At 38.7% G+C, this 25,786-nt stretch overlaps 1 protein-coding gene across 1 annotated transcript in view; it reads right to left on the minus strand.

The window, feature by feature from the left end:
• Positions 1-25,786, minus strand: part of CPEB4 (cytoplasmic polyadenylation element binding protein 4) — a 43,068-nt gene that overhangs the window by 5,242 nt on the left and 12,040 nt on the right. The window contains exons 2-7 of the mRNA XM_035559735.2: positions 24,939-25,020; positions 7,274-7,447; positions 4,874-4,963; positions 4,107-4,225; positions 3,092-3,206; positions 2,695-2,876 (exon numbers count right to left, since the gene is read on the minus strand). Of these exons, the coding sequence (XP_035415628.1) occupies positions 2,695-2,876; positions 3,092-3,206; positions 4,107-4,225; positions 4,874-4,963; positions 7,274-7,447; positions 24,939-25,020 (762 nt within the window). The remainder of the gene's footprint in view (positions 1-2,694; positions 2,877-3,091; positions 3,207-4,106; positions 4,226-4,873; positions 4,964-7,273; positions 7,448-24,938; positions 25,021-25,786) is intronic.

Raw genomic sequence — 25,786 nt, forward strand, 5'->3', positions numbered from 1 at the left:
TGGTGCTCCAAGGATACATCCACCCTGCAACATCTGCAGGCTACTAGCTTTTAATCTAGACATTTGCATACCAAAAACAAGCCTGCTGTACTGTGGGCTACAAAACCCTGCCCACAGCACTCCAGAATGCTTACTGTGTGACAGGAAGGCAATGCTTGCTGCTCTCGGTATACAAGCTGGCTAGAGCACAGCTCGTTTAGACATGCCTACGTGTTTAAATCACAGCTGCAGCACTGCCATCCCCTAAAGGCTCCGTTGCACCTCATAACCAGTAATCACCTCCACTCCCACTCCTCTGCTCCCTAGGACTATGAGAGGTCTATGCGACATTTCAGAAGCGCAACACAAAACCTCCCCTTAAAAAAGCATACATACAAGTTCCTCTCCTAGGAGCGTTTGTGAGCCTTCTCTGAAGCTTGTGCCATTAGGTATTTTCACAACCATGTCCAAATATACAGACTGTGACTGGTGTCTCTATGTTATCCTGCTATTTCTGCATCTGGCTTAGGAATGGGCCCTTCTACATCTCACAGATCTCAGTGGTGTGCCAGCTCATTCAAATAAGGGCATTCACAAGTTCCCGTATTTTTAAACTTACCCAGTTTTATCACAGTCCAGGCAGGGCACTGCAGTAGTTTGATGCCATTTGTGCTAACAGTACAAACAAGCTGCTTGGAGACAATACAGCAGCCTTTTTCCCCCTCTTCCATTGCCAGAATTCTGTTTCTCAAACACCCATCCATGCCAGCTCAGGAGAATGAATATGTAAAAGAGCAAAGGCAAATATTCCTAACATCTTATCACTTTCTCTCTTCATCACCTAGTTTACTAAGCAGTCTGAGGTCAGGTACTCAATGACGAGCATCTTCTGCAAGTGCTAAGAGGAGAAACTACAGCTATGCTGCACAGGCATCCTTAACGTGGCAACTTTATTACATCTGCACCTATGTATTCAGAAGCTGGTCTAGGCTGCAACCTAAAGGCCAAACTACAGCACAGGTAATTAAATTATGTATCTGCTTGCTTTAGCCTGTTACTACACCACTGTTTTCTGTGCAAGTTTACAAAGCATAGGTATTAGCCAGAGTCCTCAGCACGTTCATTCGGTGTGTGCTGAAGTGCATATGCCCAATATGGCCTGCAACTGTTACCTGTGCTACGTATATGGAGGTTTCCCAAGGAGTAGCTTAAATTACAGCAACTTCATCAGGCACTCTCTAGGATGGTGGCATGCATCAGAAGCTCTGTAGTGGTGGGTGCTGCAGGCCACTGAGCGTTTAGCTTGCATTACCTCTTTGAAGAGCATACCCTTTAGCAGCATTTCCTTGCCTAATTTTACAGGAAATCCTTCTTGTTACTACTTTCATTTTTATTTCTACAAAAAAATTTTTATTAGAAAAAAATAATAATAAATAGCATCTTATTAGTAAAAAGTAGTATTGCAACTGTTGCATTTTTATGCTTTATGTGACCAACTACTCTTATAATGAACCCTCTGAGCACTTATCTCCCAACATTTCTTCTGAACTACAAACAGAATGGGGAAATAAGGAGTGGGAGGAGAGAAGGAAGAGGAAACAGATTGCAAAATCTTTGCCAGAGTTCACAAGTACTTACTTCAATTTCTAGTCCCAACAGCTTCAATGGACCTATTCACCCAAGTGTCTTCTTATGCAAGCAGAAGTTGCACAAGGGCAGCGCAAATTATTTGTTCAAAGCCATACAGAACTTATTTCAGAGCCAAGACTGGAACAAAGACATTCCAATTCACAGGCCCTGAGTCAAACTGTTGTTATAATTCTTCTACCCAAGCTTTATAGCCAAAGGAGAAGTGAAATGATAATCAGATCATCAGCCAAGTGTGTGTGTGGGGGGTTCCTTTGTAGTAATAATCAAATTAAAATCAATAATGAGTCAGGTAAGGAAAATCCAGAGACAAAGAATGTGAGTTAGAAAGAACACTAGATGTAAGGATCCCAGTTTCTCAAAACTGTGGCGCAAAGATTGCTGTAATTGGCATAGTCACATTTTATATAGATGAGAGGGCAGACGCAAGCAAATGGCAGATATATTTGGCATATTCCATTAATTTATATTAACAAATTAATAAAATCTAGCAAGAAATAATTATAGTAGATTATCATTGAAACAATTCACTGAGCACAGTCTTTACATAAGCTGTGCAGGATGACTGTGAGGCTGTAATGCACGCTAAGGAGTTCACAATGCATTACCATGCTGTTCTTTAGGAACACTCAGCATACAATGTGTAACGCTAGGGTTAGATTCTGTCCACTCTCTAAAAAGATGCAGAACAGGCGTAAGAATTGCTCCACCCTTGGCAGATACTTTCCTCCCTGACGTTCTGCAAATACTACAAGTGCAAATACTTGCAGTGGGAGTATATGACGAATGCAATATTCTTATAAAAGGGGAAGGCAGCTGACATGCTTCCCATTATGCTAAGCAATTTGAGAAAGTCTGCTTCACAGTTGCCTCCCACGTTCCAGAAGCAATAGCTTTGCACCACTCCTTCATTTTTATTCTGTGTTGTATCTAAGTGGTACAATCTACCCCTAAATATGCAATGAATCTGATATAACATTTACAGTCTTCACAATGACACACATTTACATGGAAAACCATTTCTAGAGAAGGCACTGAACAAAAATAGAATATGCTTGAAGACCTTACCCGTTTATCTATCTCTCCATGCTGCAGCTGAACAAAGCGAGCACTGATAGCAGCTATGTAACTCTGTTGATTAGAAAACGCAACCCGCCCAGCTCCTTTTGGGTACTTCAGCTCAGGGTCTGTGTCAATTCCAGCATAGCACACCCCTCCATAGAGCCGATCCATTATCATTGCAAGTTCCACTAAACCAGAAAGGAAAACGAAACAATGTAGACTTGGTAAATTTTTCTCCACTTTAAAAAGCATCAAATGCGACAGTCTATTTGTATTCATGTTCCCCACTGCGAGCATCAAGAACATGTAATAGTTCCTTTGCTGAACCAACTTCTCTCCCCCCTTGCTCCCCATATCAGACTGCATATTCAACATGCCCAGTGCTGCGGAACACGCAGTGTACCTGCTCGTAAAGGCCGAGGAACACCACCAACAAAAATGGTTTTTCGTGGGTCAAGAGGCTGTGAACCATCCATAACAAAATCACTATCACTAAGGTTCCAAGGCCGGATCTGAACCTATGGACAAAAAGCCTTTTTTTTTTAACCATTCACAATTCAAAGTATCTCAGTAATATAAATTAGAACAGTATCCTACACAGAAGAAAACCTCTTAATTGACACTATTTTTTAACTCGCTTTCTACTTGTTCAGCAATCGTTTCTCAGAATGAAATGGTAATAAGCTCTGTTAAAGACAGACTACTTGATCGTACCAAATTTCACCACTTCCCTGTTACCCAAATTTCTGGGAAGAAACTCACCCTCTACTTACGCACTTACTTAATCATGACTGAACTGTGCCGTATGAACCACACTACTGCATACGTATCTACAGTATTTCTGTTGTGCTAGCCAAGTGTAAGCACTAGACTACCGTTATCTCAATGGAACAGGCTTCAATGTGCAAAGTTGTATGTTTATTTACTATGCAAAACTAGCTGCTTTACATTTGCTTTCAGCTGGCCAAATTTGAAGTACAGGAATATAGCAGAAGTCTCTCCAACTATTAACAGACTTGCATTGGCCACAAGACCGTTTGTACTAACAACTTGTAGTTCCATGCCAAATTATGTTTTTTGGATTTGTCTCTGTAAAAACAAGTTACATACAACACTATAGCCAATATGAACTCTACATTTTATTAAATAAGCACAGAACACCTGTCTGAAAATATATTTATTATATCAAAGGTGAAATTTAGCAAACCTTTTTCTAACAGAAGTGTGAATTGTAACTAGACTTAAAAACTTGCTGATGTCAACTTTAAAATTATGTAACTTGATCTTCTTTTGGAGAACTTAATTTGATTTAAGGAAATTTAAACATTAGCACTCTGAAGACCAAAAAATAGGCATCTGAAGAGAATGATTTCTGGTTATCATACAGGAATTGTGCGGGCCCTGAAAATTCTACCTACCGGTTTGTCTTTGATAGTGGGGCTGGAAACACAAAGATAGAGCTTTCCATCTTCTTCAATACATGCATCAATCAGTGCCTGTACAGAGCTTTCATCTTGGAACAGCAAAAATGCATATCCTACAAAAGGGAAAACAAACACAGTTTCTTTCTTCTATTCACCTATAGCACAGTACTATAACCCAAAATTATGCTTGGCACCATGTCATCATGCTACCATATAGTAAGGGACAAACTTTTAGATGCTCTCACACATTCCCAACCAAGCTTTCTGCAAGCCCTCTGCAGTCATGACGGAAAGCAGGGAGATTGCTGATCAGCATATCCTCTCCCCATTTCCTTTGAGAAGGATAAGCCAGTAGTAAGAACTGAACAAAAGCCACAGCTGTGGAGGCACACTTCCCACAACAGTTGTTAATACAAAGTATAAGTCTTCCCTGGCTTCTGTGGACAGCATTTAGCCCCTTTACAGAGGACTAGCTTTGTCTATTATTATAAAAATGAGTAAAGCAGAACAAGTAACAACAGGAAAAAAAAAGAAAACCAAATAAAGTAAAAACAGGAAGTTACAGAAGAATCATTTTAGTGCAGAATTATTACAAAGCCACATTCTAAAATCCATCAGTTTGTAAACCCCCAGGATTCAACTGTTTTTCCCCTAAACACTGGGTCATCATCACAAAAAAGAAATAAAATTCTTAAAATGGAGCCTTATTAAGAAAAATGAATTCTAGAATTCTCATATGATATTAATTATCAGATATTTACCCTTAGGAGGAAAATAAGATTTGCTTTCTGCCTTGTGTGGCCAGTCTACAATCAAAGGTCCAAAGCGACGAAAACTAGCAGTGATCTCATCTATAACGAGAGTATAAAAAAAGCATGAACTGAAATTAAAATCAATTGAATGCAAGACACTTGAAGAACACAGACTTCAGGTAGCTTCATCCTACAAATAAATATTCTGTGACTCTTTAACAGTTCACCAATTCACAGCAACGTTTTCTTGCTGATGGGAAATCTTTAAGACAAGTCAGAATAAATGCTAGAAAACAAGACAGTTCAAAGATCAAGCTTTTGTTTACTGATGATTATAAACAAAAGTTTGTAACCCGCTAATCGGGTTACAGAAATTGAGTCACTGCATCTTCACAGCTATCATAACCCCCGTTTATCTATTCTCCCCCAGAGACCAGAAAGACAACTTGCTGACTTGCTAGTAAGCAATCAGCTCTGCCAATGTGTCTTATAATTGACTGAAGAAAAACTAAGGGACTATCACAGGACCCAGCCACGCTTGTTCATATCACATGCCAGTGCCACATCAGCAAATACTATCTGAGGTTGACCTCCAACTAACACAGAGTAAACTTACATGACATCGTTATGTAATGCTATAGGAGACATGGCAAGTAATGTATTACTATTTCAAGAAGCAATTTTTGCTTCCATTTCAGATCTGCCTTTCACCTAAAATTGCTGGTAAAAATTTTTATATGCTAGTCCCACAGAAGTCCACTAGTTACAATTCTGTTCTTGTTGAAATTAAGTGATTATTCCCTTCTCCACAAAAACATTTCAACCACCACTAGTTAAAAGTTCTATTAACAAGAATTTTTCATTAAATATGGAAACAAAATGAACAAACTTCCCCTTGCTGTAGCATCATCTGAATTGAACACTGCTTAGCTGCGTTCTGCTTAAGGTACTACAGGGCCTTCTACAATGGGGGTTCCTAATAAACAATTTAGAGAATTTTTCCATCCTCAGACTCAGTTAGAAGTTTGAAAAGGTGCTACTGGTTATGTTCTTTTCAGTCTGTTTACACTCTCTGATGACATTGCTAATGAAACAGCAACTGACGAGCCACTGTACTGACAGCCACTTTGTGCACTACAGATCATCAGGAATGTATCCAGCAATGGCGGTGTGTCAAGGTTACACGCTGATGAGGATCTAAACCAAGGAAAACAATACTTAACTACACACCTCGTAAAATAAAGCTTCATTTAGAACAGCACTTAAAACAAATTTCATGTTAAAACACATACATAAAACGCTTCCTAGAAATACTCTCAGAAAAACCTTATTACATAGCCCTTATAAATGATTCACACTTGTGCATTTAACAAAAGTGCTGACAGAAGCAACTCTGAAAAATTCAAGCTGCCCTCCTAGCACAGGTTTAGCAATGTTATGTTTATGAAGTCTTATGTTTCAATGTTTATGAAGTTTATGAAGTCTTGTTTCATTAACTACCGTTCACACAGACAAAACTACTCTTGTGCTCATCTGCTGTTGAAAGAACAAAGGTGATAAACAAAAACAACCACCACCACCCTAAAAAATGTAATAAGATTTTCCTTCTTGTAAACACTGTGTTATATTTGACCTTTTAAGTGCTGAAAGCATAAGCTATGGTAAACAGGATAAAAGTAGTGCTTATGCTTGACATGAAAGTCAGGCTGTCATGCTGCAGGAATACACACTGCAGCGTATCACAGTCACTCTCCCTGACGTAAAAAGTGGGTATTAAAACAATTCTGTAATCAAGGAAATGCAGCTTTGCAGATTTACAGTTGTTGTAGTTCTTTTAACCATTATCCCACCATACTTGACACATACAAAATACAGAAATTTCTGGTGAAAAGAAGCTTCACAATTGTGGCCTTCACCATGCATCCATTAGAAACTACCACGGGATGTGATCACTGCTAAAAATCGCATCTAAGAAACTATACATAGACCTACAAATATGAATTACTGATTTATATAAACTTTATAAATCTACTAGCAATACTTTTCCTACTACTAGCTTCTGGTCACTATAAAATGATTGCAATGTATTTGTGAGTTTCAACGGGAGATATTTGTTTATTTTTGCACCTCCTTTTTGTAACATTTATACTGTAAAAGTCAGATAAATGTGTGATAACAAGTACTTTTGTTCTTCAGCAGCGAAATATTGCTATGGCCAAAACTAGTTTGAATAATCTCACATTTGCCATGAACTGAAAGTGGTGGTATACAAAGATCCATTTACACATCAAAGCTTTTCTGTAGAGTTTGAAAAACAATCATTCAGTAGTTAACAGACAAAAGTTTTCACACCACATTTTTGTCATTAAGCCAAAAGGAGCTTTTCTGAATAAGACTTTCTGAGCATACCTTCATCAATATCTGGTGGCAGTCCGCCGACAAAGACTTTACGGGAATACCGTTCCACTCTCTCTCCATTCTGATGGGAGAAGCAGTGAGGTGATCCTAAACCACTGTGAAGAGTCTGATCCCCACGTCCATCATCCAAGAACCCATCTTCCATTGGAAACAGCGAAGACTGACCTGAATGGGGGGGGGTAAAAAAAAAAAAAAAAGAAGGAAAAAAACATACTAACAGAACAAAGCACGCACTGTTTAAATTAAAAAATAAATATGCACTAGTTGCTGCGTTGGCAGTAGAACAGTTTGCACTCTTCCCTTTTAATTAGCAGTTATGTTCTCAATTTTACATGACCCTTATAGTTTTCAGTATCATTTAGTAACTCAAATGTACTATTTCAGAGAAAAAGGTCACTACCTTCTTCATAACTGCACTATAACTAATGAAAAATTGAAACAAAAAGGTATTTTGAATGGATGCTCAGATGGACTATTTTCCATAAATTCCACATTCCTAATTAGATTTCTTTTAAAAAGATTTCAAAACAGAAGAGAATATAAGCCCTTTGTAGGGAGTTTCCCAACAGCAGACGCTAAAACCTAAGCCGTATATATAATTTCCCAATGAACAGATTCGTACAAGGAACAGATAAAATTTCCATGGTGCAGATGGGAAAACAAGACTTCTACCAGCTAGATATATTACACATTTAAATCACCTGATATCAAAACATATCCTAAGCCACCCACTTGTAAATAACTAAAATATCCTGATAAGAACAGGAAGACCCACTGTAATTTACCGCAAGTGAAGACTGAAAACTAGGCAATACTGTGCCATTCCTAGAAGCAAGTTTACTTAGATGTTACAAAAGAGTTTCGTTAATGGACTCATTCTAAGAGAAAATGTTGTAAGCATGCTTCCCCTCCAATATTCTTCTGTGATAATCCTTGATCATAGATTTCATTAATAATATTACTTTTAAATGATACTCTAATTTATAAATGCAACTATATAATACCATAAATAGAGGATACAAACTGATCTCATCCATGAATTCTCTCTTTAGTTACACTATTCAATAGCTAGAAAACAAATTGAACAGATTTTTACTCGTTTAATGAGTTTTTTAGGAATAAATATACATAAAGTAAGCAATAAATGAGGTGTGCTACAAGTTTTAGGACAGATTTTCTTACATAGCCTATGCTATGCTATAGTATGTCTGCTTTTTCAGAGTTCATTACAATCTATCACAGTAGTGTATCGCTAAGGTTAATTTATACTGCTCTGTTTCCTTTCTTTGAACATAAATTACTATCATTTACTTCATTTTAAAAAATGAAAAAACATCTTGAAAACTGAAAATTTGACCGGTTCCAATAGCCAGACATTTTCCATGCAAAAATCAAACAGCTCACAGGTTGAAAGCAAAAATAAAATAAAATCAACAGTCCACAGAATTTATATGAATAAAAATACGGAAGACTTGGTCAGCTTTCTTTATTTGAAATTTCAGGAATCTTTTTACACCTTTGACTAAAATAGCAATCATCTATAAGGTCTACTAGTGTAACTAGGCAAACCACGCTTCATATTATGATAACAATGTTGGAGTATAGACTTCAATGTTATTTTGTTTTCCCCTAATGAACTGATGCATATGCCATTTGTTTCATCTCTTAAGACCCCAGTCCTGCAGGCAGTGTTGGAAGGGAGCAATTCTCCATACCTAAACATATCTTTTTTTAGGTTCATTAGCATTCCCACTGCTGTGAGATAAGTTAACATGCATGCTTGCAGCATCTGGTTCTTCAAGCTAACAGGCCAGAACAAATATTCACTATAGTCTATGTTGTGTCGAGAAAACCATCAGCACCCAAAGAACCAAAATAAGCTTCTCCAGCATTCATTACATACACACAAACAGCAACATAGCTCTGCAGTATAACAAATCATATGGATGATGTCCACTGAAAGGACTGTGATCATTTCAGCCCCCATAGCGCTATAGTGGAGTACTACCTAATTCAGTAAAAATGTTTATTTACAGCATGCAAACTACATAAACTTATGTGAAACTGATGTTTTATAATCTTATATTTTGGAGTTTGCCTTCTAGTTACAACTTAATGTTTTTCTCCCATGAGACATTGTCAACATTAGAAAATTAAATAGGAATATTGTTACCTCGCCTTCTCCCATATGTCCTTGCTGCATGTTAAATGAGAAAGAAAACAGCCTTTCAAACATTGTTATAAGGACCAAAAGACCTCGTTTTATACTAACTCAGTGATTCTAAACCTGGTCATTTCAGATGGTGCTCACAAGCTGGCCTCCCCTCCCACCCGCAATACCATGCCTTCCTTGCACCACCTCTCTTACTTCTTGGGGAAGCATGTTGATTTGAAGCTGACAAAATATACTCAAGGAGACTTTCTGAAAACAATTTTAGTTCTTAATTTGCACATGTCTTGTAGTATCCATTCCTTCCTCCTCTGCTGGATGTATGCCTGTAAGTAAACCGATCTTTCCTCATGCACCAGGTCCGCTGACACTCATCCTGCAATGCCCCATGCTCTGCTCCTCGCCAAGATCAAGCATATTCTAATACTGATCTTCATCTGAACTCCAGGAAAAGCCCTAACACAAGGAACGTGGAAGACGATTGTGTTTATTTCTGCTTTGAAAGTAGGTTGCAACAAATGTTTTGTACAACCCATAGAATCCTGGTTGAAATTATTACTGGCAGCTGAAAAACCTAAAGTCAAGGAGAAAACGTCCGGGCCGCTAAAGCTGCCTGTCAGACCTCCCGCAGCCCATGCACAACAGCACAGAATCTCTCCTACTAACTTTGTAATTCACTGGAATTATGCAACAGCTCCCCCCTGCTTCCTACTTTTCATTTTCCAAAACAAATCAATTCTACCACCAGTAAATACAGCATTTTTCTATGCTGGCTTCCAGTACCTGTTGTCAGAGCATGGTTAAACTTTGTAATCAAACTTGCACATTCTTTCTGTTTCAATCTCATTAAAATCTGTATCTGAAAGGAGGCCAACTGTTTTCAGAACTTGGATTCTTCTGGCAAGTACTACGAGAAACTCTGAGCACATCGCACATTTTATTTTGCTTCCTCATTCAAAACTGAGGCTGAGTTTAAGCATTTAAATATTTGTAAACCACAACAAAACACAAGCAGTTTCCTCTTTCAAAATAAAAATCATATCAATCTAATTTACTTCATGATTATTTAGCATCTGTAAGATCATTTACGTCTCTGATGTCTTGCTGATAAGCTTGCAATTAACATCAAGAATCAAAAATAACGAAGCCTTAGTCTTCAGACTGGAGCATACCCTCAAGTGTTCATACAAATAGATACTAGTTTCGTGGAGGAAGTTTAAAGGGCTTTACAAGTATAGTTTTTCCACAGTAGTTATAAATTTAGAAATCCAAGACACTCATTCAGTCCTCAAAGTAGAAAGTTTGAAGAAACTTGTCTTTCATGGAAAGCAATCAGCAACCTTCCAGCTTTTCTGATAGAGCTCAGAAGCATTTGCACATTTTAGAAAACGTCAAGCACTTTCAAAAACAGCCCTGCCTATAAAGCCATAAAAATCTTGCCTGTGGTTTCTAAATTACTAACAAAACCGCACATCTCCTTCACTTGGAACACCCATTCTTGGCAGCAAAGCGTTCGGCACAGACACGATTCTCGCTGCAGATCTGTGACCACAATTTAGGTCAGCGGGCTCCTCACTGCTTTGCCACCTGTGTCACTCAAGACAATAGGATTTTGTTCTCCTTTCCTAGCATGGAAAACAACAACAACTAAAAAAAAGCTCTTCACCAGCTATGAAGTATTTCCACTGCCAAATACTACTGAAAAGATTTTGAGAACTAACTACTAAGGTTTTTTTTTTTTCTTAATTTCCCTATTTTCTGCATTTGCTTCATCTAGCCCACAAATCCCAACATCTGACATTTCAAAGCATCTCTCAGGAGCCACAGCTTACAAACTACCCCAGTGCACTACAGATACAAACTTTCTCTGCTCATTGAATTCAGAGCTCATCACATGCCACTAATTTTGCACAATGTAATACAGCACTGAAAGAAAAGAATGCTCTCTTGGCAGCGCAGGGAGGCAGCTAACTGTGATTTACCAGTTCTGTTTCTGGCTTTCATAATTTCATATTAAGAGACATCTTACCCCAGCTAGCTCCAACACAAATGAAGCCTTAAGGTAACTTTACCAACAGGAGAAAAAGATTTAATGTTCAGTATCCCATGCTGAGAAATGAGACAACTGCAATGCTGGATTCCTCAAATCTATTTTTGTTCTCCATTTATTTAGTATTTCAGATAAATGCATCAAGGGCCTAAGACAGATTTATTAAACTCACAGGATATTTGAGCAAGAATTATTTTTACAAAACCTGAAAAATATAAAGTGTTTATGCAACCAGTTCAACTGTTTATTAATAACGTATGGAGTAAAATCAGTCCAAAAATTGAAATGCTATTAGCAGCTGCTTCATATATTCTGCCACCTCAGCACTCCTTGCCACACTCCTTTCTGCGTAAGAAAAAAAGCCTCTGATATTTTTGCAAGAATCTGTTGCTTTTAGTCTTTTATTTAACAAACCTAATGAACAAGCAACCCTCTCAAATTTTTGTCTCTTCACCTGAGACACTTAATGGGTTCCCGACCATCTCCCTCTCCCTCTCTCTTAAAATAACATTTTTTTGTACCTCACAAATGTGCCTAATAAATGTGTTCAGCTTTTTCTCTCTATAGGAAGCACCAGAAAGACTGCCAGCATGTTGTGCATAACCACAGGTGCAATTCTGCATGAAGTACACCATTCCTGGTGACGAAGACATCCTGCTGAGGAAGCATGGATGCATGCAGGAGCCCTAAACCTCTTGAACTCCGAACTTACTACAAGCTTGTCCTGCAATGTTTGTGCCCAGGCTGGGCACCTAGTGCTCTACTGGCTCCTGCTGCCTTCCACTCTGCAGACTGGGAGCCCTTACAGGTGTCTTTTGTGCCATTAACTGTGGGAGATTTACACAAGAAGGCCAGCTCAAGAGGCAGACTGCTTTAAGCAAAGGGACCAGCAAGCAGGTGCATCTGGATCTTCTGTCTCATCCCAACTTGCTAAGGCCACACCATGACTATGAGAACCAAGCAAGCATCCAAACAAAGCATCCCTAATTAGTATTAATAATCATAACAATACCCTGGAATGAACAGCCCAACTGAATGCTCAAAGCTAAATTATGCCTGTATCGTTTTTGACATTTCGACAGCGCAGACTTATTTCTAAAACATTCTGTACTGAACTATATTTTGAAATTGTAGCAAGCTTGACAGTGCTACGAACAAGACCGTTAAATACAAACTAGGGTAGTTTATTATCTTTTTTCCCTACTACTCCCTGTGGGCAGCCGGGGTTGATCACAGTTCAACAGAAAGTGGATAGTGTCATAAAGTGTTGCATGTGACTGTCAAGTCAAGTAAAAGTACTGCTTGTTATGCAGTCCCTGATTTTAGTTCTAAAACGTTAAGGAAAAAATAATTAGGCCATGTTTCCATGACATAAGACGGGCATATGAGCAAAAAATTTTTACTCAGTTCAAGCACATAATCTCACTTCTGTCAAATCATCCAGAGGACATGATATAGTTTATGTTGACTGCAGAACAAAACAGATGATGGATGCATGGTCTAAGCTCTGTCAATGCAGAATATAATGAGCAGGTTTTTTTTTTAGCAAGTCTAAACTGACAGTGAATTTGTTCAGTATCAGAACTTCGCATCTTACAGTCACAGACATCTTTACCATATTGTCAAATATGATCCCCGTTTTAAAAACTTTTGTCACAAGCAAGGTACTAAAAAGGGATATAAGAGAGACTATGATAATCTTAGAAAAATTAAAACACCCCTATATATCTGGAGAATGCATATTTGTCACACTTTTAGCAGGGTCAAAGTCAGCATGAAAACAGAAAAGCAGATTACATTTGGGTGCACTGTAAAAATCACGGAAGTGCTTTGGGTGTAGATCCTGCAAAATTAAGCAGCAGAGATGCCAAAAGATAGAAGAAAAAATGCTATTTACTTTTAAAGAAACACTGTATATTAAAAAAAAAATGCATGTGATGAGAAATATAGCTTTACTTTATATCCAAACTGTCCAAGCAAATGCTGAAAAACAGGAGTACTATAGTAGAGGCAAGTATTGTGCTTTATTTCGAGTAAAACCAGATGCTTGAAGACAAATATTTACCCATTACTTCTGCTGAGACCACTAATGAAATGAAGTCACTGGTGTTTGGTAGCATTGGCATACAGGTCTGACTAGAATCCTTCATTTTCAATTCCAGGTCACTGACACAAAACACAGCCAACACACAAAAGCTGAACAAGTTTCGTTTATTCCCAAACCCTAAAGAGAAGCCACCTATAAAACCTTCTAGTGCTGGCTCTTCTGATCGTAACAACGATTCACCTGTGATAATGTTGAATCAATTGGGTTTACGAAGCAAAAAGGCAGCACCTGGCTGTATAGCACAGAGTATCAGCGTAATACCTTTGAATGGGTTGGTTGTAGACAACTTTACGCACCAAATAATGGGGAGGGCAGCAGGGGAAGAAGCTGAGAATGATGAGAGTCAAAGCTACTGTTCCCAAGACCTGTCCCATATGCTCCAAGTGTTCGGGGCTTTAACCTGCCTACAGAACTGCCTTCCCAAGGGGCTTGTGCGGTTACGTTTGGGACAGAAGCTGCGGTGGTACCAGGACTCTCTGCCACTGCACCAGGCAGGACCAGAGGCTTCCCCAGCAGCCAGCCTAGCCCAGCACGCATGCAAATCCACCTCTGGGAGAAGCTCAAGCTAATTCCCAGGCTGGGCAACTGGGAGAGAAAGTCCTAGACGTGGTTCAAAAAAAAAAGGGAAAAAAGAAAAAAGGTAACTATTAGAACACCAGGATTAAGGTTTGTGTGAGAGCTTTAAAAACCACCACCATTATTATCCTTTTACAGCTGATGCTCTCAGGTAGTCTGCCAGACTAACAGTGCCATGCGGGCTGAACCTCAAAAGATGATCTTTCACACATTTCAACAACAACTTAACTCCTCGTGAAAGGTGACAAACCGAGTCTCACTCAGCTCAAAAATACAGAAGCTTCAAAGGTAACTTTGAAGTTTTTTTTTGCCACCAAACGGAATAATACAGAGACATCTTTTCAAAAACAGACTTGCTTTAAATCCTGCATGTAGCTACAACTTTGTCTATAAGGTACCGATATTTCTTCATAATTCCTATTATACTACACTGGGTTATAGCAAATCAATCCAAATGGAACCCATAAATATCACTCATATTTGAATGTATTTCTTCCCTTCCCTCCAGGAACCCCCACAGGGTCAGAGATAAAAAATCAAAAGCAGAAAAGCAAATCATGAGGCAGAACCCCCTGCTGCAAAATGGATGTTAGTTTGAATTATACGTGTATTTCAGAAAAACAGCCGCCCTACTGCTGCTGGCACTAAGCTTTATTTTATATTCATGTATGACTTCTAGGGAATAGATAAGAAGTTACAAAAACATCCAATCTTCTCCCTCACTACCTCTCCCCATTTATGATATGGAATAATTGGCAGCATTTATCTTTTGAACATGTAAGCTATTACTATACTCATTTCAAAAATAACAAGTTAAAGGTAGAGTTTACAGCTGGGAGAAGGAAAAGCATTGCACAACTTCGCCAGTAAAGAGCAAATCAAGTTCTCCACTACAGAACTACGTCAACTGTGACTTCCAGCAGGGTCCAAAATATATACTAATGATGGACTTTCTGACAGCGAGAAAGAAACAATAGGATGCCATATGCTAAAAACTGGTAGGCAGGATTTATTTACTAAGCGACAATAACAAACGATTGGTAGCCTCTAACAACTTATTACTGAATTTATTGAAACACGGAAAAGATGCAAAAACTTCACAAACCTTCCATTTGTGGCCTTGGTTCACAGGCACTGTTCCTGGATACTTTATATATAGCATACCCTCAAGAGATGCTGGTATCTGCCTATACCATCAGCCTAACAATTTATGTAAAAGAACAGGCTGAATTATGCCCAGGCTTTAATGAATAACTTGAAATGCGATTCCTGCATGTGACTCTCAAGAGCTCAATTTACATTGGCATATACTAACATGCTGCAAGATTTAAAACCAGCGTTCCTTAAGTACAATAAGAAGTTCAAAGCAACTTATTTTTGTCTGTGGAAGGAATGATCACAAGGCAGCCTGGAATGCAACGTGACGGCTTTGTTCCTTTTTTAAGCATCCTCTTACTTCACTCCCAAACAATAAGGAAACAGTAACACAAGCAAGTCACTATCACGCACGCTCAAGGCTCCGCAACAAAACATTTCCCCAGTTTTTGTTTTTACAATAACAATGTAAACAAGACACTGATTTTTCCAGGAATATATTTGAAAAAAACCTTTACTACACACTTCCCCACCCCCACTCCAAAGGGGAAAATTAACAGAAAACTGCATTTTGAAAAGTGTCAGCACTTTATTTCCTCCATCTAGATTCAGAGTGGTATACGGGACCGGACAGCAACACTATTTATTGCGACAATTTAAAATCACACGTGAACAACCAAGGCATTTTTAGAATGCTTTCAGAAAGTTGACTCCATCTCCCCAGCCATTTGTGCACTAACGCTAGTGCCAAGATAAATATTATTATGTAACATTACTATAAAAAACTGGAAATTAATTAATTTATTATGAATAGTGTTATATACTTTGTCTACCACAAGTGTCCCCACATTCCACAGGCCAAATTCATCCTTTTCTCCCACCTATGCAATCTGACTGCAGAGCTGGATCCCCGTTGACAGGATTCCTAAGAAAGTAAAAGTGAAAGAACTCGGCTCTGTGTGCCTCTGAGGACACTCAACTCTTGCTTATCTAGAAATATGCAAATGACTGAACCACTCATCTGAAAATCCAACTGTTTCATATATTGAAAGCAAACCCCAAACCTCCTAGCATCACAGGTAGCCAATCTCCGCTCCAACAAATAATAAATTAAGCCAAGTAAGGATAAATCTACTTTAAGATGTATGTTCAGATTTCCCTCTCCAGAGGTTCTTATCGTTATACCTAATGCTTAAGTACTAAAGTAAATAAAGAATACACAAATCTATATATATCACAATCGTCTCTCAAAATATCTTAAGTAACTAGATTTCAGTCTGCTGCATAGTCATTCAGGTATATGCAGAGACTGCCCACTAGGAAAAAATGCTCCTGGATTACGTGATTTAGTGTGATATTCCTAGGAGGCTACTAAAATTAACTGAAATATTTTGAATTTATTTTTTAGGTAGAGCAGCTGGTGGTTTTAGGACACACAATATAAATCCTAAAAGAATTAAATAATTTTTTTGAATTCCAAACAAAAATGGGGAAAAAAAAGTCTTAAGGGCTCTTAATATCTCTTCAGAAAACAAAATCTAGACACAAAAGTTAAGCATGGACTTATCTGAATCACTATTTCTATTCCCAGCAAAATAAACAGTATTTAAAACTTAGTTTTACCTTTTCCTCTTTAATCCTCCAATAAAAGGCATTTCAGAATGCTTAAGAAACACAACCAGACGTCTCAAATGTGGGAAATGCTGTACTTGTTTGCATATGCACTTTTAATTTGCTCCTCCCAGGCAAGAACACCCCACTATCGCAGCCAGTATTTCAGGCAAGCTAAGGTCTTCTGTGTTACAGGTCCTTGAAACGACAAGCATTCAAGAATCAGCTCCCTTATTTTTGCACCCAGGCTTTCAAGACAAAGAAACCAAATTCTATTTGTTGCAGGTATGCAGAACCCTAGCCAGAAAACCACTAACAGAAAACCACTGACATACTAGTGGCTATGAGGAAGAAGCTGTATTACAGAAATTTTGCTTCTTTGCAAATAAAAATATGCCACAGAAATTGCAAGCCTTTAACAGGTAATCCAAGTGATCTCACATGCTCTGTAAGAGCAAAGGTACTTTCAGAAGAGCCTGTCCCAAACGACAACCATACATCTAACTGGTGTTACCTGACTTTCTTCTCTAGAAGAGTGCATGTAACAGACCACAGGAACTGAAGTGTGGTGCTGTTACAGTCTTGTTCCCATTTATACTTATGCCTCATTTGTTGCTTGCTTTCTTTAAAACCCATCTCCATTTTCATTATATCTCCCTTTTCTTCTTTATTTCACATTTAGGAAAAGCACATCAGGCTTTTCATTCTGCTGCTTTCATGCCATTTCTAACTTGATAAACATGATGGTAGAGAGTATGCAAAACGTGGCTAACAAAGGACTCAAAGAGCTAACAATTCAACATCAAGGAAAAAAGTGAACAAAGAAGAAAGACCAAAGACAGGTAGTTGCAGCAGTTTGGGAAGGGAGGCAGGGCAAGCTCTCTGTCTTCTAAAACAAGGCACAGAAACTACTCATGAAATACAGTTCCATAGTAAAGGCTTCTTTGAAGATGATCCAGAATGGCCAGAGATTATCAAAGAATTCAGAAACGAAAAAGAAAAAAAAAATAAAGCATTTGGTGGACAGTAATATTGAACAAGGCAGAAGACTAAAGACTAAAAAAAAAAAAAAAAGACAAAAATATAAAAAAGAAACCAAGAAAACCTTAGAAAAGATTTTACTCAGAATAGCAAGGCTGCTGCCATGGTATTCGGCACAACTCTGCTGGCTTTAACGCTTTTCAAGATGAAATCACTGATTTAGATATTGGAAATTCTAGCAGTGTTTTTGATGTTCTGTAGTGTTTTAAAAATCAGTAACTGCCTCATCACTTGCAGGACATACATTTCTAGGAAACATCTTGTTTAAGGAATATGAAAGGTGTTTAATTTTCCATGCAGACCCCGGAGGTGGGATGGCATGGCAAGGGGCTTATGAGAAATGTTTTTCAAGATTGGATAAAAACAACATAGGCCTCATACTCTAATGAAGTTAACAGGAATCTTCACATTGATTTCAAAGTTGGACCAGGATCAGAAAACCCTGGGATATTTGTACTGCTCTGTGGTGGCAGGGGAAGGAATTTCCTGGCCTCAAAGGGTGGTTACATTAATACCCTCTAGTTCATTGCTCAATGCCTCACTTTTTGACAGCATAAATCGAGGTGTTACTCTCGCTTAGCTGAATTAATACCTTACCCCAAAATCCTGAAGGACTGACGTATAAACATCTAATTCTTTGACACCTGCGTCATCAAGACCTATACTTCTATAGAAATGCAGATGTTACCACTAGCAAATAAATTCTGAAAAAATCCCCAAGCCCTGAGTAGCACCATAAGCTACATACTACTTTTGAGATACATACAATTGAGAGTGTCAATAAATCCAGGGGAATTAATTTATTATAAACGGTAATTCACCTCTTCCAACAGTTATGTTCTGTAACTGAAAACAAATATTAATCCCACACATTTCAGTACATTTCCCAAATAATTCTGGATGATTGCAAAGACATTTATTATAACATCTTAAATACTGCATCCCTGTCCTGGGATTTTTGCAGTATTCATAGTAGGATGAAGATTTATAGCAGACAGAAAGGAAAGCAGCAGTAACCTGCCTACTGCTTTATTCCTTAAATCATATGCATCATGGCACATGGATATGGTTTAAATTATTTATTAGGCAATGTACGGTATTTTCTGAGAGAGTAGAATGGGGTTGGCTTTTCGCAGTTGATAGCAGAGAATTAAGGCGTGCCAGAGCCAAGGAATAATCAAGGAAAAATCCTGAACGCCTTGACCTCAACGACACCGTGCGGCCTCGGGGCAGGCTGCGATGCTGGCACGGGGCTGCCAAGGGAAGGGCAGGCTGTGGCTGCATTACCATCAGCCTCAACACTGCCAATTTCAGAGTACCATAAATTAGAAACCCTACAGGCACTACTCCATTGGCTCACTGCAGACACCAAACCCGGTGCCCGCTCCCATTCGAGAGCCATTTCAAGGCTTTGGCAGAGGGGCGAAAGCACCCAGCACCCCCCACCTCACTCCCCCTCGCCGATCTGGGACTCGGCCACCTCAGGAGCCCTCCAGAAGGGGGCTGCCAGAAGGGGGCTGCCAGAAGCCACCCAGGTCCCAGCCTGCAGAGGCCCCCAGCCCGCAGGCCGATTGCTAAGCCTTGGGCCCTGCTGAGGGCTGCCTCTGAGCCTGCAGCCCGCCCAGGGTTGGCAGCTTGAAGCACTGCTCTGCCTCACAAATCAAGTTTTCCCTTTGTAGTCCCACCAGATTCACCCTCTCTTACAGAGGGGCATTTGGTTCAGGGCACAAAAACAAATCTCGCAAATGAGAAAGTTGGAAGATCGGGAATAGGCAGCAAATGTAAAACCAGAGCCTTACGGACATCGTGATCGCTGCTGCGTAAGGTTAGAGGCCAATCTATGGGCTGACCTCAATATTTACTAATGGAAGATTTCTGCTAATTCCGGCTGCCCAGGGGATTTCGCCTCCCTACCGCCTCGCTGGCTGTTTTTAAGTGAAGGCTCTGGTAAAGTCCCATCGTTGGAAAGGCTGGCCTAAATCAACATACACTTCAGCTACCAGCAGAGGAACTGGAAAAAGAAAGCACAGCGAAAGACTAAAAAATGAAAATATTGAATATTGCCCCAAAATTATGAGCATTGGGTATATGTGGAAAGAAAGCACGCCCCTATTTAATAGCAATGCTAGTGCTTCCATTCTAACCCAAGTGAAAATAGTGGATTATAACATGACTGGGAGCTGCTGATTACAAATAAAACTCACCTAGACTGTTTCCCCCATCACAGCCCCATTAGCTAGGGCTGGAGGTTATTGCTGCCAGATCCAGTTCAGCAGCACTCTGAAATAATGTTGCAATTGGTTTTACTCTTAATTAATATGCACTCCAGTCTGAATATTCCATTAGCCTTTCCTGGTTACTAATGTAGCCGACAAAATTCAGGAAGACCCCGAGCAAGAAACACCCAATACAGTAAGTCATCCCAAAGACAATTGCAGCAAACCCTGTTGGCGTCCAGTGCTGCCGAGTGAAAGTTTCTGCACATTTTACAGTAAGGTGGATATGTCCAAGCTGCAAGTGAGTAATCCTTAGCTAAGACTGTTGAGGCAAGGCACACAAACGAGACCAACTGTGATCCTGTTGGTGTGGTCTGAGGTGAGGCCACCACAGGTCCCATGTGGAACCCGCTCCCATACAAGGGGCAGCAGAAGCCATGAAGACGCCTGCAGTGTTGGGCTGCGGATGCACAGATCTGCCAGAGGCCTCTGCCTTCCAGGACTCAATAAACAGATGGCGTACCTCTTCGCACAGAACAACAGTAGGGAAGAAACATTCATCTTAGCTGCCAACTTAAAGCTTTCCTCATTGCTATGAAAACATAAAGATGGTTTGGAAACAAAACAAAACCTCAAAATGTATTGTTTTAACTTTTAAAATAGCTCAGAGTTTGTCCTGTGCGAGCATAAAGGACCACTTACCTAAAAAGAATCGTAGCCATTGTTACTGAGCCCTTGGCAAAAATTGGGCCATATTCTCACCAGTCTCACTGATTTTCTGGGTCATTTAGGAAACCGAATGGCCCATTTTACTCAATTAATACAAACATGTTGCATAATCCATACAACGAGAAAAGAAACAACTAGTTCTCTTTCTTCTCCAATACCCTGAAAATGCTGTCAAAACAGTTTTCATCCCTTTGATCAAAGAACACTTCATAAGGTTCATTGTGGAATCCTCACCTACTTTCTTCACATCTGAAAAACTTTTCAAATCAACATTAAGGGGCTGACGATTGCTTAAAATATACAGTTAGGTATATGTCATGGCACTCAGAAAAATCCTGAAGGGTGTCAGTTCTCATCGTTCTGGCTTTCTCATCTCTAAAATGTAGAGCTGCTGTTTGACTTGCTCTACCAGTGTCTGCATGTATATTCTGACCTTATGCTACCTCTAAAGCCTTTCTTTTTGTGCATAAGAATCTCTAGTCTCATTTTTCACCACACAGCTTTCAGACAGATACTGAGCTATTCACACCCCAATTTTAGAGTGCTTCACAGTGCTAGAAGCGGATTTGCTGGTCTGGTTCAATCTATTTCATTTTGCACAATTTCCAGGCAACAACCTTATATCCTGAACTGAACTATAGGATACTTCAGTAATAAAGCAGTCTGCTGCCATAAAGTATTTAAAGACATTTCAGTGTCATTTAACAAGGAAATATTTAGTCAACCTACTACTATTACAGTAATGCTCAAATTGCCATCTGGAAGGCCCAGATTCAAAAATCAGTCTCTGGATCCCGAGCTCAGCTCACGAAGGCTGAATACATTGTGAAGAAGATGCAATTAGTCTCCAGGGAAGGGCTTCTGCAGATTGTCATTGGCTATGCAGAATGCAGCACACTTGCTCGTGTGGATAAAAATAACATATTGAAATGGCAGCTGCTCCGCAAAGGAAAAGGATTCGCACAGGGGTAAAAATATACATTAGAATGAGGAAAAAAATGGTAAAACGCCTATTGAAAGTGCTAAATGGTAATATTGAATATAGTACATCAATGGTACTTAATATTTACCTTTGAACCTCAAGCAGGAAACACTATTTCATATAGCAAGACAACACAAGAACATAATTATTAGGCTCCTAAATAAACCCAAGGCCAGGACAGCTAATCACCTCAGTCAAGAAGTACACATTGTGAATGGAATTTTTAAGAATTCCTACTTATAATTTTTACAGGATCCAAAACCTGCTACTATGAACATAGTATTTAAAGATAAAAAGGATTTCTTTAAAGTTCCAAAAGCCAGTGGGTTCCAAACTGTGACCTTGTCCATACTCTTGTTCTGAAGGTGTATTTTAACACAGTACCTTTTTCTCTTGAAGTCCACTACAGCATGAAAGGGATGGTATTAGTGTTATATACTAAACTCATGTTAAGCCAATATTAAAGCCTCGCAAGGACTTGGAAGATAGCAGTGAGACCTATTAGATCATCTAAATTATTTCCATGCCATTCTGAGATTGCTCTCTACAGCATGCTTTATTAGTGTCTTGCCCAGGCTATTTTTAAAGTCTCAAACCCAGCAGCTTTTCCCTTATGAGAGTAGCCAACTTCAGTTTAAAAGCATTATATGCACAGGTTAACCTAGTTAAAACACAGAACAAAAAACTTCATATGAATCTGCTTATCTAACTCTAGGTGTTTGAAATGGAAAGTAAGATTTTGAACTGACAACCATAATTTGTGATATTTTAAGAGTTTTAGATCCAAAGTTTCAAAAGATTCCTTTCAAGCAATTTAAATAAAGGTGATGCAAGACAAAGAGAGAAAACAGAAGAGAGAGAGTCTGTTAAGACATAATCTTACACCAACTGATATTGATGGGGAAAAAAAGCAACACAAAAGGTTTGTGGTCACATAAGCCCTTCTTCAGACTTGACTTGAAATATGTTTTGTACCAGCAAGTTGCAATTTTTTCCCAGCAGTATCAGTTGGTTTAACTAAAGGTATTTCTTCTCCTTGCAAATCCTGCCCTACCTACAGATGATCACTGCAGCATTACCACAACACAGGAGATGCGAGCTTGAATAAAGATCCATTCCTAACTGCATTACAGCAAATATGTTACTGCATTAAGTCTGCTATGCCAGATAAGCAGCAGTCCAATTCAGTGTACTGCATGTTTCACCACAAGCAAACTTAATGCTTTTGCTGAGGAGACCCTTGAAAAATGAAGAGACTTCTCAACAATGAAGTACTTCACGTAAGCACTTAAAATTTTCATCTTAGTGTTTTATAACAATTAAGCATGAAACAGAGAGATGTATAAAGCACTCAAGAAATAATACCAATAACAAAATCAGCCTGATATCTCTGTGTTCTGATCGGTACGATGCAATGCCCACAAAACCCGAGCGAGACAAAGCACAGATGACTCTGCAGAGGGGATTAACAACCAAGCTCAAGCAGGAAATTAACATCTATCAGAACTGTGTGTGTTCTTTGCTGATACACTTACTCCGTCATTCTTAAAACACTGAAAGCTCTCAAAAAAATAAAAGACTGCAATTGCAAAGAATCTTTTCAAAGCATTTAATCTAAAAATCACACTACCCTGGTTTAGTTGCTGAATATAAATACGTATCAATCTGACTTTGTTAAATTCAAATTTAAAGGGAGACTTTATTTGTCACCTTGGATTGCTACCTTGCCAGATTTGAGTAGCTAAAACGTGGGTTGGGCCTGTGAGACAGTTGAACAGGTCTCCGAGCAAATCCCAGGTGCTGCAGTCAAGGAAGGGCACCTGACATTTGGTTCAGTGTACAGTGCTGGGGCATAGGATATTGCCATTTCCAGGCAGAACATAAAACAGAGAAAAGCCTTCACTACTTGTCATTAATGAAAGCCTGACCCCAACCACATAAGTAGGGAGTTTCTTTTTTTTTCCTTTTTTTTTAATTCATCCAGCATTACTTTCTGTCCACATCAAGCTCCCCTTGTCATTTCCATAGCAAAGTATTTCTTGGTATTTCTCATCACCCTGGATTACTGCACAGTACTGGGGATGTGAAACGCAAACTGCATTTCAGACCAAAGAGAATGCAACAAACAAGTTATTGCCAATTAATCAAAGGTAGGTCTTCTGAGTAAAAATCACTATTAGAACAAGCCAGATTTCATTAACACCACAGGCCTTGATATCAAAAGAAATTTACTTTTAGAAACCACAAGTCCAGCTTTGTTTTTTAGTGGTCTCATGACTGGTAACAAAACTGAATCCTTGGAGTACAAATGAGTAGAAATATGAGTTTGACTACTTTCACTTACACAATTAACCCTCAAACTGATGTAAATTACTCATTTTACAGAATAAGAAACTAAACTTCTGAATTTTAACCCATAAATAGTTTCTACTCAGGTTTAGATAAGGATGTAGACAATGCTTTGAGTATTTTGTAAGTTGAGGTATTTTCAAAGAAATATGACATTTGACCAAAAAAAAAAAAAAAAGGTAAGTCCCAACTGCAAGTCATTTCAACATATCCCCCTTCCTTTCCCAATGGCAAAAGAATTCTGAATTCAAGGTGGCAAAAATGAAAAGAAAGGTAAAGGGATTAAAAAGTCAGAAATATTCAGTGTTCTTCTCGAAATGACATACTTAAAACTCCCTCTTCCCCAGGACTGAAACAACTATGACTTCAAGCAGGAAAGCACTACAAAGCAGAAAGTTATGTCTCACTGATCTGCTCAAGATTCCTGAAGCTGATCATTTTTACAGGCTGCACACATTGTATCTATTAAAAACAACACTGGCAACTTACACAAAAGATCAGCTTATGTTTGTGTTTTGCATTGTTTTACATAAAGACAAAACACACTCCAGTGCTCATGTGCTGCAATCGCTTCATCTAGAGACAACTGCAAAAAGAGGCCTACCCGAGCTGACCCACATGCACTTGGTGCACATTATAACTTTTCCTAGCCAAAACTGAAGTTTCTTATCCTAAGTAAGCATGTCTTCCCAATTATTTACTGCAGGAAATAGTCTCTTGCTAAATTTACCTTTCAGTGAATCATTTTCAGCTCTCATTATGTCAATTAGTGAATTCTCCAGTGAATGCATGTCGAAAGTCCTTGTACGATCCTGCAAGCAAATAAAAACAAACACAGTTTAGGAAACACAGTGTTTTTAAAAAAAAAAAAAAAAAAAACTACCCAAAACATAAAAACTTCAGTTTTTTTCTACATCACTACAACGGACTTAAGCTAAAGCACATGCTTATATGCCCCTGAAGTCAAATACAGAAAATTAGAATATTCTGAATATAAATCCAACCCATATTTATCATAACCAATGATTTCTTTAATAAACCCCAATTCAATATTTAATTTTGTTTCTTTGCTCTACAGTTAAACTTTGTTAAAAAATAATTTAAGTTCACATTTAGGAGGTGAAGATAGATCCTGGGAGAGAGAGTTGCAAAGAGAAGTCATAAAACAGGCACTTCAGCGTGCACTAGAGAAAATCTGAATTCCAGAAACACACAGCTTTTCCTTCACCTAAACTACTACCCAATAAAATTAAATAATCTAATTCCGCACAGTCAAATCAAATTCTGCATAATTATAAAGTATTTCACACAAGGAGTAGTGCCACCTAGTAAACCGGACTACTTGAACAAGTTACCTCTGGTTTTTAATTCCCTGAATTCACAGGTTTGATATTCCAAGCATTACTCAAATTGAAGGATTCAGAAAATATGAGGCAAGATGTCTCATGCACCTAACCATTTCATTACATCAATCCATTTGAAGTGTATTTACCACATTTCTTCTTCATACTAACCAAAGACAGATATGTCTCAGGCTTTCCCAACTAGAACACCACATTCTACATCTTGCAAATTTGA

The sequence above is a fragment of the Cygnus atratus genome, chromosome 14 (genome assembly GCF_013377495.2).
Source record: "Cygnus atratus isolate AKBS03 ecotype Queensland, Australia chromosome 14, CAtr_DNAZoo_HiC_assembly, whole genome shotgun sequence".
Lineage (NCBI taxonomy): Eukaryota > Metazoa > Chordata > Aves > Anseriformes > Anatidae > Cygnus > Cygnus atratus.